At 38.2% G+C, this 13932-nt stretch overlaps 2 protein-coding genes across 2 annotated transcripts; one reads left to right on the top strand and one right to left on the bottom strand.

Annotated features, from left to right (window-relative positions):
* Positions 1–4290: 4290 nt before the first annotated feature.
* On the bottom strand, positions 4291–8450 carry mrpl24 (mitochondrial ribosomal protein L24). The gene is made up of 6 exons (XM_087785755.1): positions 8315–8450; positions 8059–8245; positions 7103–7198; positions 5997–6100; positions 4594–4724; positions 4291–4521 (listed from the first exon to the last, which is right to left on the bottom strand). Exons 2-6 carry the CDS (start codon positions 8239–8241, stop codon positions 4385–4387), a joined length of 651 nt encoding a protein of 216 aa, XP_087641881.1. The 5' UTR covers positions 8242–8245; positions 8315–8450; the 3' UTR covers positions 4291–4384.
* A 1552-nt stretch (positions 8451–10002) lies between these two features.
* Positions 10003–13893, top strand: prcc (proline rich mitotic checkpoint control factor). Its single transcript, XM_087785754.1, has 7 exons — positions 10003–10690; positions 11107–11154; positions 11289–11756; positions 12318–12413; positions 12505–12645; positions 13247–13312; positions 13570–13893. Exons 1-7 carry the CDS (start codon positions 10403–10405, stop codon positions 13654–13656), a joined length of 1194 nt encoding a protein of 397 aa, XP_087641880.1. The 5' UTR covers positions 10003–10402; the 3' UTR covers positions 13657–13893.
* Positions 13894–13932: the final 39 nt, after the last annotated feature.

Below are 13932 nucleotides of genomic sequence, written 5' to 3'. Positions count from 1 at the left end.
ATGAGTCCCTGAGTCTATTAGTGTTGCATCTGGGAAGGAGCATTCGTGCACTCAATCTGCTTCTCTGCTCACTGTTGACAGTGTTCAGAGGTTGACTGTCATCATCCATGATGGACAGTAGTTTGTCCAGTCTCTCCTCTCAGCAACTGTCACCAGTGAGTCCAGCTTCATGCCAACCACAGAGCCTCCTCTTGGACACATTCCCACCCCAACACACCACAGCATAGAACAGGACACTGGCCAACACAGACTGGTAGAACATGCAGAGGAGTTTCCTGCAGTTGTTTAATGATCAGAGCCTCCTCAGAAAGTACAGTCTACTCTGTGTTGCAGGACCAGTCCAGTTTACTGTGCAGCCACACGCCGAGGTACTTATAGTTGTTAACTATCTCCACCTCGTCACCTTTGATGCACAGCGGACGTGGCTTTGTCCTGGCCCTCCCAAAGTCCAAAACCACCTCCTTGGTCTTTGAGGTGTTCAGATGTAAGTGGTTCCTCTCATTCCAGTCCACAAAGTCACGTATCAGACTCCTGTACTCGTCCTCGCTGTTGCCCCTGATTCATCCAACAATGGCAGTGTGGTCTGGACGAGACTCAGGCCACAGTTGTAGCAGAAGTCTGAAGTGTAGATGGTGAAGAGGAGAGGAGCCAGTACTGTCCCCTGAGGTGCTCCTGTACTGCACAACACAGTGTCAGACATGATGTCCTTCAGCTTGATGTACTGTGGTCGATCAGTGATCAGTAGTCCACGATCCAGGAGACCAGACCAGGGTCCACATGCATCTGTGTTAGTTCGTCCTGCAGCAGAGTGGGCTGGATGGTGTTGAAGGCACTTGAGAAATCCAGGAACAGGATCCTCACTGAGCCGCATAGATGTTATTTATATATACAGGAATATTTAAGATAAGATAAAAGTTGTGCTGCATTCAGAATGTATTAGGAAGTAGTGAAGATGAATCATTTTGGAGAACAATTGACAGAGATAAAGGGGTAAAGAAGAAGAAGAGTCAGAGCTTCAGTTCACTTGGAATTAAGGACAAGGTGAAAAATAAGTCAAACAGAGGAAAATGTGGAGAATAAAAGGGAGAACTGGTGTTTAGACATGTGGAGAAGAGACATAGTGTTGAACCAAGTGTGGACAACCGACCAAATGTTATCTTCATGTATTACACTTTCATTGGTTGGAATCAAAGACCTTGATTAAAGGTCATGTGGTTAGTATTCATAAAATAAAGCAAGCGCTGGAGTGTGTCCAGAGGAGAGAATAAAGAACAGTAGAGAGTGTGAGTAGGTGTCGGATTGAGACATTTTATGTAACTATATTTGTGCAGACAGACCTCTGAGCCCCTGAGCACCTGAGCACCGCCACAGTTGTCCTCACGGTGAATATGAACAAACCATTGTTCAAAGAACAAACACTTCTCCTGGAATGTATCGTCACACAGTCGAAATGAGACCAAACATTGTTAAATAAATGTGCAGTCAATGCGTACGATCCAATGTTACATTTACCAGTAGCATTTAAACAACTGCTCTTCAATCACACACCAGCGATACACCAGAGCGAAGCTGAGACGATCGAGTGACTCGAGCAATGCTGGAATCTTAATTATTCTCAGATGTTTGGTTGATCATCAGGAGAGCTCATAAAGACTTACCCTAAATAGTCTCAACTGTTTTAATAGTGTTTTTTTTGGTCTCTTATGGTAAAAATATATAATCTCATACTTAAATATGGTCAATTTCCACATATGTTTGGTAAAAAACCAATAGAATGATGTGAATAATTAATTAAGAGCTTTACTCAAACCCAAAATAATCGTCCACAAATTTAACTTAATTTAGTTGTTTTAGTTATTAGTTACTGAAAAACATCCCAACATGCATTGCTATTTTTTGAATCCTTTTAGATACTGGACAATGTGATTGGCTCAGTTACTGCTGAACCAACCAAAAAATGATAATAGCAGACAAAATATGTGTGAATTCATGTGTATGAACCATAAAAAGGTTACACAACTTTTTTACATAACACATAACAAACGTGACCATGTAGTAATATATATATATATATATATATATATTGAAATTAGGTCAATACTAGAATAGAGTTTATTATCTTATTTAAAACAGTTGGAAATTATGTTGTTGTTTTTTTTCATTTTTATTAAGTTTTTACAACGTGCCATGTACCTTTCTGAGCACATCAGTGGAACGTCATGAGAGGCAAAACTGTTTGTAACTTCTTAATGTAGGTAAGACCTTCATCTGTGATAACAAGGTTTTCCATCTCAGTCACATTAAGTACACATACAAGTGGATAAAGAATGGTTTCCTAATTTAGTCTAACTTCTGCTCCCATCATCTCCAGGTGGGATTAATTTGCAAACGTGGAAGCAAACATGACTCAGCTAAAATAAAAACCCATACACACGCTGTGGTCTATTTTTTTTTTTTTTATGGTTTCTTAATTCTGCTTGAGTCACTCTGGGTGGCTGCGTTAAACTGGGCTACCAGTATCACCATAAAGCAACCGCAAAGTACAGGGGCTATTAGATACTCATCGTTCCCAGCGGAAGTGACTTCAATCTCCTCACTGTCAGAGCGACAGAAGCAAAAGAATAAAAAGAGGCTTCTGTTTCGCCGCCATCACACTGACTCAGTTTTTGTAATGACAGGAAAGAAAAAGATCCTCAGAATTATTTTTCTTTCCATGAAACCTCAAATGTTTCTGCTGACCAGGCGATTTTTATTTTCTGGTGGCAGAAGCAGCCTGTCTGGGAAAGAAAAAACTTTCAATACCTTCTGCATGATGCTGCTTTACTGACCAGAAGTCAGCTGCTGTGAAATATCGACAAGCTCATGATTATCTGACACATCATTTTAACATTGCAATTACCATGGCAACGTGATTGGTTGTCTGTGCATTTTGAGGTCTGGAAACATTCTCTGGTGAGTCAATAGTGGTGGATAGCCATTGAAGGAAAAAGAGACTTCATATTCTCCGTCAGACTGCAACGGAAGTCATGACATGTATCGTAACTAAATTATTAACTTCACATAGAGGTGATGACATCAGTGTTCATCTGTGTTTCAATGAAAACTAGAGTCATTGCACCTCCAGAGATGAGATGGATGATGGATCAGAGTCAAGGAATCCTGGATCTATTTTTGATGTTGTGGCACTGTAGTTATGTCGACTTCCAGTCGCTCATATATCTGGAAGAACAAAAATAATTGTAACTCAAGTGGCGAGGGTGTGGAAAACTAGTTTTTCCAAGAGCGTTCCTTCTGCACACAGATTTCCAGACGTGAAGGAAAGACGTGCTCATTTTTCTGTTGGGTTTTGAGAGACCAGTGAGTTTTGAGACATTTGACCAGCTAGCAAATGGAAATTGCTGCTGCAGATCGACTGAGTCATAACAAGTCCACCAAGACCAACGCATTTTAACTCTTTGTTTTCTTTCTCTTATTTGCAGCAGTTACCGTTACTTGGAACCACATAGACTTAACGTGATTCGCTTCTTTTATTAAATGAATCTGCTTTTTCATCGTAGGAACATTTTCATTATTAGTTACAGGAAGCTTTTCGTGAACTATTTTAATTATTAGATTTGTATCAGATCATTACAAAGTTAACACAAGACAATTTAGAGTTTAAGGTATATGCTATTTATCAGAAAAAAGAAAATCAAATTCATTCTTAGTTACAGTTGTTTTTAACAACACATGGTGTCGACTGGATACCATGATACATATTCATCTTAAATTTGATTTGAAAGCTCTTAAATAATAAGTTAAACCCAGTGTCGCTTCGAAATATTTACATTTCTAAAGACCCTATAACATACATATAACTAACATACTATTATACCTTTATAACCCAGTCAGGATTTATCAAGCACAACCAGCTATTGACTGTGAGCAGAGGGAGAAGAATGATATGGTGGCACATTTGACAAAAGTTGCATTTTTGTAGCTGGAAGATGAATTCTATATTTAAATGTAGATATTAAAAGACAGATAAAACATTTTTTTTTTAACAATTTAGGCTTAAAAAAAAGGTGCCGCAGATTGGCTGTCTTGGTTCCATCGTTCTATTGCTTATTTTGTGCGTTATCTTATTTCATTCTTTTATTCTGTACTGAGATCACAAAAGAATCCCATGTGTTTACAACACTGGCAACAAAGGTTTCTGACTCTGATTCTGAAAATGGTTACACCAGCGTGAAAGAAGACTGACCTCTGGTGTTGCATTCATATTTCTCATGTATATTAAAACCCAAACAGTTGCGATGTTTTGTTCATTTATTAATGAGAGCCACAACATAATGTAAAAGTTACCAACAGCAGTGTACAATGCAATCACCACTGAACGGTCGAGTCAGTACCAGAAGGACTTTCTGTGCCTCCTGTCTTCCCTTATGCCGAGTTTCTCCATCACCTCTTCCTCCAGAGTCATCAAAGATGCAAAGTGTGTCCTTTCAAGAGCGTCTTCTGGACTTGTGTCTTTAGGTCCATCTGTGATAAAAAAAACAACAAATATTATTCAACCTTTCTCAACAGATAAATCATCACCAGCTGGAGATTTACCTTTCCATGCGTCAGGCACGATGCCGTCCAGTCGCTGAAAGATGGGTTTCGGGATGGTTCGACCCGTCCTGATTGAGACTCTGACTCTCTCACCCTCTTCTGTGTACCTCCATTCGATCTCTGTTGGCTTCCTGCAACAATCAAGTTGGATGCTTTAAGCAAGACTATTTGTTTTAATTCATAAACCCAACAAATGAGCTTCATTACAGGTGAGACTAAAGGCAACAATCCTGTTTTTCCATCGTGCCTCTAAAGATTATCACCATTTTTTATCGATAATTTATGTATTTCAGAATGCATTAGGTTCATAAACAGCTGATGTGCTCACTGCCTCCATCCCTCCTGATTTGACAGCATACTTGTTTTGGATCACAGCACATCAACATGACAACACTCTCTAAAGTCAAGGCTTAAATCAGAAAGGGATTGAACCTTCTCCATCAGGAGATAAGACTGGCCATGTGTGCGTCTTCTTTTTAATCCCTTATAGAAACACACTTTTACAGACTGGCTTCAATGTCCTCTTATAAGTCTTACCTGGACTCATGTACTCTCTTTTTTTAGTTTTATTACATTTTACTAAATATATTTTTCGATCGATAACGTGATGTATTTTATCATAATGACGTTACTTTTGTGCAGTTTTTAATGTAATGTGATATTTGCAAATAATGTTTTTTGTGACTAATTATTGTCTGAAAAGTTGTTGATTGTATAAAAATGTGTTATTATGAAAATTATTATTATAACATTTCAGTCTAACCTCTAACCACAAGTCGACCCTAACCATCTTAACTAGCGTCTCATGTGAAGGCACTTCTCAAAAACGTGCCCGTTTTAAAACGTTGATGTCTGCCCCGCTCCAGTAGAAGAACTCACATTTCTCCGATCCTTAAAACTCTTCACTGGCTGCCAGTTTCTTTCAGGATAAATTTTAAAATTCTGGTTCTTACTTTCAGATCTATTCGTGGTCAGGCTCCTCCTTACATCAGTGATCTGATCCAGCCGTACACCCCAGCTCGGGCTCTGAGGTCTGTGGATCAGAATCAACTGATGGTTCCTGAACACTCTTCAGGACCAGAGGAGAGAAATCCTTCCAGGCTGTTGCTCCTAAGCTTTGGAACGATCTCTGTGTTTGATGATCTACTGATCTACTTTTTTATTTGTGCTTTTCCCTGATTTTCTGGAACTACTGTGTTTGTCTTATGTGTCTTGATCTTTTAAAGTATATATTTTAACTGTGTTTCGTTTTTGATTGTTAAAGCGCTTTGTGACCCTGGTCAAGAAAGGCACTTTACAAATAACTATCAATTACTTACTTACTACAACAACCACAGAAACAAAATCTTCTGCAGCAGTTCTTCAGCTGCGGCACAGCTGCTTGGTTGCAGTGATTAATGTACCTGTCGGCAGGATCGATGAGGCTGACGTCACGGACCAGAAGGGGAGCCTCACTAGCAACGTAAATTCCTGGGTAGTCACCCATTTTTCCAACGTATCTGTAATGCTTGAGAGCAAGAAGACAAAGAATTTTGTTGTTTATGGTGAGAATTGTGACAGTATATGGACACTTCATTTTCACAACATCAATATAAAAATATTGAAATTGTAGATATACTGAAAATATAAAGAAAAAAGAATATTGTATAACTTACTATCTACTCCGAATTTAAGCCGACTTAAATGACTGTGATTGTGAGGTAAGCGAGACTATGGTGAGGAGTGCTGAAGTGACAGATTCAAGGTAAGGGGGTATAATCAGGTTTTTATGCTACAGGCAGACGGGGACTGGTAGACATTTGCTGATGATGTAGTTAATTTTTGGGAGAGTGGGAAGTTAGTGGAGAAGAAGCTGAAAAAAGAAGGCGAATGAAAAGGCAGAATACATCCGGTTGAATAAGAGGAAGTAGAATAAAAAGAGTGAAGAAGGAGAAAGAAACGCGGAGTCGACCGTCAGAGTTTGATCACTGGAATGAACTGATGAAATCTTTCGATTGCATTGATCCAATTTATTCGTTCAGTACAAGTCATCAAATTAAACTTAAGTAATGTCAAAGATTTGTGCAATATTGGCTGATGTGGTACATCAACATACATTGTACATATAAAGCTTTTTAATACATTGATAAATAAATATAGGTTTGCAAACAAGTTCATATGTTACTCTATCAGAGGAAAATTGTAAAGAAACGGTATTGTTGATAAGAATGTTGTGGGTGAAGCAGTGAAAGAAAACTGATTGAAGTGAGGTGTTGATGATGATGATGATGATGAAGAAGATGATGATTTAGTTCTCTCAAGCTTATCTTTCTTTTTTTTTATTAAAGGACAATAGTGGAAGGCTATTGTTCCAAGAGCCTCTCCCAAGAGACTTAAGAACTGCTTTTGAAACTATAAATACTTGTTTAATATAAACTCTACGGGCTTAATCTAATATTAGATCGTGTAGGCATCACCAGAACAAACTTACACTTAAGAGTGCTCACAATAAACATGAATCTACACTTACTGTGTTCAGTCCTGCCACGATGACCCAGTTTCTCTGTCTGATGACTTGTACGACTTTTCCATGTTTTCCTTTATCTTTTCCCGTCAGAATTTCCACCTGAGATCATAAGAAACACTCACAGTTCAGGATGTCGGAGCAGTAAGAAACGGGTTTGGAGTGAGTTGTAGAGAACGCTTAAGTTAGAAGGAGAGTTTGAGGGTTGTTCATTTCTGGGATTCCCTCAAAGCACAAATACAATACTCATTTTCAAAAGTAAGTAAGTAATATTTGTATAGGGCTTTTGTAGAATAGGGTCACAAAGCACTTAAACAATCAATACAATACCCAGTAAATGATATGATTAATAGTTTTTTATTATTATGCGTGTAAAGCAAAACTAAAAGTTAATTTAGTTTTCATCAGGCGTGCCTGTCTAATATTTAGATGTGCACAACATACAATCTCAAAATATAGACCTGAACATTTTATCAAGTATTGATATTTATAGCCCAAGATATTTAACTTAATTAAATGTTATAATCGTTTAGTTTATTTATTTGTTTTCATTCATTTTTGGGTAATAAATAAAAAATTCCTTTCGGAAATTTTATTGTGTAACTAATATTTTCCCGGGTTAAAGTATATACTTTATTGAATATTGTTTTGATCGTCTAAGCGCTTTGTGACCCTGGTCTGGAAAAGCGCTATACAAATAAAAATTACTTACTTATTTACATTTTAAGTATTGTGACAACCCTAGTCCTACCACAGCAGGAAGTTGAATTGATAAGTAGCAGAAAAAAACAATAGTCTTGAAGTGAAAGTTCGTAAACATGTCAAATAATAAATCATCTCAGTTTGCTCATTCATATCATTTATAACTATGTAATACTTTTTTTTTTCTCAAAAACTGTGGGCAAGAGGACATAGACAAGAGGTCAAACTGTCAGTCAAAGCGAGGATGGAACTAAACTTACAACGTCTCCCCTCAGCACCCACCAGTCCTTCGGTGCTATCGGCTCCACAAACACCTTTTTCCTCCTGATGCCAGGCGGGTTCTTCCTCTTGGCAGCCATGGTCCAGGGCTTCGAGGTTCCATAGCGGTAATCTTTAGGCAGCACGACCCGTGCAGCCAGAGCCAGTACCGCCGTCAGTCTCATGGTTCTGTGGAGTCCAACACGACCACAGCGAGTTGGTACGAATGTCGACAATTGAATACAATTGAAGTGTTACCTGTCTGCTTCGCTGTCCACGAATATTATTATTAATAAGTCATAATAGTAACCAAAGCAAACGAATCGAAGGATAAAAACCCTACCCTTGTGTGGAGCCAATGTCACACGCTTCCGTGCTTAGCTACAGCCACACCGGCGGACAGTGACATCTATCGGTCTGGTGGTGAAACAGCACATTTTCATCTCACCAGCTGTTTATTTTTGAGAGGTTATATTATCTTTTATTTGTCTAAAGTCGCCACATTTTGGACGGTTTTCATTCAACAAGTAGTTACAAGAGATCAATACTTTACTGCTGTCACTGCCCTGGATTAATAAAAAAAAAACAAGAGATGTAATCCTTAAATTCCTTAAATAATCTTCATTTACTACACTCAAACTCAGAAATAATCAATTATTTACCTATTTCTGATCATACCTCAAAACTGCTTATTGCATTTAATGTCAGCCGAAAGCATTAAGAGAAACCTTTTAAGCTGTTTTATACCATTTCCATTGCCGCTCTTTTTTCATATTTTAAATATGTTGTTTATTGTTTTTTGCTGTTTTCAAATGTGTTCTGTAAGGTTGTCTTTGGTGTCCAGAAGGGCAACCTTAAATTAAACGTATTCTTATTAATAATAATATTATTATTATTATTAGTGTGTTATAACACCCCTTTTGTGAACTGTGAAAAGATTTCCCCCTGAAGTCATTGTGTAATTATTTACAAAACTTGAAAATTGTTTGTTTGAACGAATTACACAGTTGATTAGCATTTTATTCTGTCTCCAAATACACATGCATTCGTAAAGAATATTTCCATTTGGCCATGGTAACATGGGGTTTGGGGTTATTTACAAAAAGTTGTTTCCATTTTAAAAAAACAAACATTTTTTTCTTCAGTACATCAGCACTTTACCTTATCTGACAGTTGATTTACTATAGTTCTTACTGAAAGTATGTTTTAGTAGAATTTGAACAATATTTATTGATGATTTAAAATAAAAAAACATTTGGACCAGGCATCGTTTCATGTATTTTACATAGGGTATAAAATAATTTAAAAGTATTTCATGATCAACTAATCATATTGTTTTGATTTTGTAAGTCACTAATGAATTGACTTTACTCATTAAAAATATTGGAGTAACTTGATTTTGACGATGATCAATTGTATTAGGTCAAGAAATATGTATTAAATACAATTGATGTTAGTAATGATTTAGGAAAATGATAAAACATGAATTTAAAAAAAGAAAAGATGTATCGCTCTAGCTGTATTTGATTAAAATTAGTTGGTCCGACTAAAATTGCATTTGATCAATGGAGAACATTAAATATGTTGGCAAGAAATAACTTAGGTTCAATAAAGTCACTTAACGTAGAAAAATATATTTATTCGTTTGAAAGCAGCCCAGATTCTAAGTTAGTTCATCAATTTAGTCATTTGTAGTCTAATGTAGCCTGTTTTTGTTTTACTTTTCAATTAAAAGTTTTGATTCATGTGTGTTGTTAATATAGTCATCAATTTGCTCATTACTTTCATTATATTTATCCTTCATGTTGAACTTTTAAATCTTTATTACGCTTACTTAGTTAGCGATACATGGACTTTCTGCATCAGCGACGGTAGGGGGCACAATTCTGTTTTACCACAGAAGAAGGAGTATGCGCCAAATAAGCTGCGCAGTCGGCTCTACGCGACAGCAATGGATGCCAATGTTTTGGAAGAGTCAGGGGATTATCAAAAACGTTTTTTTCAATAGATGCGCTTGGTAAATTTAAACAAAAATTAAACGGATACAATTTGCGGTTAAAGATGCTTGTTTTGTGCATTACATTTGGAAGAATATTTTCTCAAAGCAGCATTTGGCCAACGGCTCGTGTTGTCCTTGCAGCGGCCTAGCAAGTCTATACATTCAGAAGTGGGTGTGTTATTATTCACATATATTCTATCTTTAACTTGCCTACGTAATAATCTGGTGTATTTTGATAAATAACAAGCTAACCATCCGACGAGCAGGGTTGGCAATTCCAAAAATCCACGCACAATTGTTTTGTTCAAGTCTCTTTGTAGCATTTAAATCTTAAATAAGACACAACGATGAGTCTGGTCGCGTATGGTAGCAGTGATGATAGTGACTCCGAGGAAACGTCGACACACGTCCCAGGAAGCACACGAAGCTCTGGCGGACTTTTCTCACGCCTCCCTGCTCCTAAAAAGACGAGTCACGGAAGACAAGAGGAACGGGCAGCAGCAAGAGGATCAACGAGGGATGGGAACCGAACCGACGACCCACAGAGCTTCAGAGGAGACTTGCTTTCTTTGCCAAAGCCCAAAAAGCGAAGTGAGCCGGTCAAGATCACTGCACCCCAGATCAACAGGCGAGACGTGAGTATCCCTTAGTTTTGGATTCAATATTTTCAGATTAAAGCTTATCAAACTTATTTCTATGCTGCACCTATTCTTAGACACACTTCAAGTACAAAAAAAAAACAAAATTGGATAACTCCACCTCATTGTTTTCTTAGGCTTTTCCTTGATTTTCTAGAACTCCTGTTGTGTTATCAGTTTTATCATGATCTTTAAAATATATACTTTATTGAATATTGTTTTGATTGTTTAAGCGCTTTGTGACCCTGGTCTGGAAAAGCGCTATACAAATAAAAATAACTTACTTACTTACTTACATCAGAGTTATGCCTTGTTTACAGAAATATATTTTGGACTTGTTTGCTATCATGCTGCTTTGTGTCTTGTATCTAATCTTGAATGCCCAATAAAAATGTCTCTCTTTTTTTTTCTAGTCGGACTCGGACGATGATGAACCTGCAAAAAAGAAAGTGCTGTCTCAGGTAAGAATGCTTCCCCGCTATGAATCTCTATCCCGAGTTCAAATCCCTACAAATGTGATAAAGAGCACGTTCCACCTTACAATCTTCAGTATCGTTCGACTGACAATAATCTCTCTCTGTCATCTCTCGTCCAGGATAGAGGTTCAGGTCTGTCCTCTCTACTTCCAAAACCTAAGAATCTGTTGGTGAAGGAACATGATAGAATCCTGATTCCTCACACGCTCACAAAGCGCCCAGAGGCCAAGGCGGCCAAACCCGCGACTCCCGTGAGCTCACTCGGTCCCAGTGCTTCTCCGTCTGCTATCAAAGCTGCAGCAAAGTCCGCGGCTCTGCAACTGGCCAGACAAATCGCTGCAGAGGAAAAAGAGGAAGACATCTCTCCGCAGAATTACTTCTCGTTAGGTGACACGGAGCCGGTCGTTCCAAGTGTTGAGCCCGAGCCAGCTGTCCCCGCAGAGCCTTTCGTGATGCCTGCTGGGAACAACCCGGATCAGTCAGACGCTCCACTGGAATTTTGTGGAGCCCCGGAGGGAGGTGGCGCGTGGGAAGGACAACATGCATCATTTCGGGTGGCCAACCCAGCTCCAGAGTCTTTCCCTCCGGTGAGTGTCACCATGCTGCTGAGAAGTATTTGTGAACAGAGATACTAATACATTAAGTAGGTAGACACTTAAAAAAGTCACTTGGAGGACTTTTGGACACGACTTGATAAAATACATTGTTGCATAATTAATCTTCTTGAGCACATCTACATGTTACACTAGGTTAGTAACATTTAACTTGAAGTCAATCTTTATGAGTTAAAAAGTGAAATTGTTGATAAACTTGTTTTTAAAACCAGCTATATTATAGCAGTTATTGAAAAATGTTGGCTGTAAAGTTGAACCCGCTTTTGTGAAAGTGATGATGTTTGTTAGCCCAACTTTAAGTTGTTGCAGGAAACAATATGATGATATTTAGAGATTGATGTTATAGTATTACATCTGTGATTGACCCCAACTAAGCCTGGCAAAGACCTTTTTAGGATGTTTAGGATTGCAGTGTGTAGGCAGGTTATGGAAGGTTTTCTTTCTTGCGGTGTTTCATCAGTGTCCAGGGCTTATGTCAGTGTATCCCGTTTTGAATCTTGATCCGTGGTCCGGACCTCTTCTCTTCCTCGACAGGGTTACTACAACGAGCAGTATTACGAGGATCCAAGCGCTGGAGGGTCAGAAGAAGCCGAGGGGTCGGGTCAGTCTGAAATGTTCGACGATGAAGCGGTAAGAATCTGTGACTCTTACCTTTTCAGTTTTAATCCAAATCTACAGAACACAGAAGTTTGATACGAGGCGTCTCTTTTCTCCCTCTCAGTTCATGAGGATGCAGGGCAAACGAAACCGAGGCAAAGAGGAGATCAAGTTTCTGGAAATCAAAGGAGACGACCAGCTGAGTGGGACCAAGCAATGGCTGACAAAGAACTTGACGGAAGAGAAGCAGGAGTCGTATAGCAAGGTGAGGCAGCATGTTTGGTCCCAGACTGTGTTTTGCGTTCAGTAAAGTGGGACAGAATTAAATGGTTAATGATAAACAGTACAAGTGGATGATATGAGAAGAGGTCATTGAATTTTATACCGCGATAAAAGTCAATTCACTATTTTATCAATCTAAAATTTTCTGTTGCCCTTGCGTAGGATTGAGGGTTATTTTTAATTTTAAGTTTTATTTTTTTCAAAGGTTGAACATTTTATGTAAATTATAATACTGGTAATACAAAATGCTTTCTAGAGCACTATTTGCTAGTTATTTGTTAACTAACAAATAAATATTTATAATACTAATTAATACTTAATTATCTGAAAATGATGCCTCTAAAAAGACATTTGTTTCAGAATCCTCTGTCAGCAGTATGTAGTATTCGTGCTAGCATAAGCAACAGTAGCATTTGTGGATTTTAAACTTCCAACTATTTATATTCATGCTCTCGGGTCTGTTTAAAAAAGTACATCTTGTTTGTTTTTTGAGGAAAACGCATTTTGCTATACATTGTGTAGTTTTATCATCCAATTGTTAAAATAGTCCTTGTTGATGTGATTTGTTTGTCATCCATCTCTAGAAAAGCGGACGACAACCGACGGGGCAGCAGAGACGCAAACACCAGATCACGTATCTCATCCACCAGGTGAGTGTTGTGAGCCATACAAGGCTGTGATGGTTCTGAGATGAGGAAGAACAACTTCTCACCAACATCTACTTTTATCTTTTAAACTGCTAAAAAAACACTTGATCAAAGTTTTCAAACAGCTATAGGTATAAAGAAAACATTTACTGTATCCAACTATGAGAGAAACTATTCATGTTTAAAACGTCAACATGTGCGTTTTCAGCAGTTGTCTAATTATGAATAACGTTTAAGTAACATTGGAATCGTCTTCTCAGGCCAAGGAGCGCGAGTTGGAGCTGAAGAACTCCTGGGCAGAAAACAAACTCTCCCGTCGACAGACGCAGGCCAAGTACGGGTTCTAGAGATGCCGTGGACTTTTGAGATGGCAACAGAATTTAAAACAAGATATTCCCCCATATTTAGATTGGAGGAGTAGAGTCAGCATTTCTTTACTTTGTCCCTAACCACGTTCCTTCACTCTTGTACTCGGGTGAATCATGTTCCGGCTGTCATTAGATTAATCACCTTTCCTTTCACATGTCAGGTGTTTGTGACTTTTCCTGGAATGTTGTAAAAATAAAATGATTTTTATGTCATGAGTTTGTGTTCGCATGAAACTTTCTTAAAAAAACAAAAAA

This window comes from Callionymus lyra, chromosome 3, assembly GCF_982586985.1.
Source record: "Callionymus lyra chromosome 3, fCalLyr1.hap1.1, whole genome shotgun sequence".
In the NCBI taxonomy this organism is placed as follows: Eukaryota; Metazoa; Chordata; class Actinopteri; order Syngnathiformes; family Callionymidae; genus Callionymus; species Callionymus lyra.
This window is presented reverse-complemented; position numbering and strand designations above follow the sequence as displayed.

Bases quoted from the DNA above. Each gene is read 5' to 3' on its own strand.
- mrpl24 (XM_087785755.1), bottom strand. From the start codon at position 8,241: ATGAGACTGACGGCGGTACTGGCTCTGGCTGCACGGGTCGTGCTGCCT. The intron at 7,199-8,058 runs GTAAGTTTAGTT...TTATGATCTCAG, and splicing joins GGGTGCTGAGGGGAGACGTT to GTGGAAATTCTGACGGGAAA. The intron at 6,101-7,102 runs GTAAGTGTAGAT...CTTGCTCTCAAG, and splicing joins TCGTGGCAGGACTGAACACA to CATTACAGATACGTTGGAAA.
- prcc (XM_087785754.1), top strand. From the start codon at position 10,403: ATGAGTCTGGTCGCGTATGGTAGCAGTGATGATAGTGACTCCGAGGAA. The intron at 11,155-11,288 runs GTAAGAATGCTT...TCTCTCGTCCAG, and splicing joins AAAAGAAAGTGCTGTCTCAG to GATAGAGGTTCAGGTCTGTC. The intron at 13,313-13,569 runs GTGAGTGTTGTG...TCGTCTTCTCAG, and splicing joins TCACGTATCTCATCCACCAG to GCCAAGGAGCGCGAGTTGGA.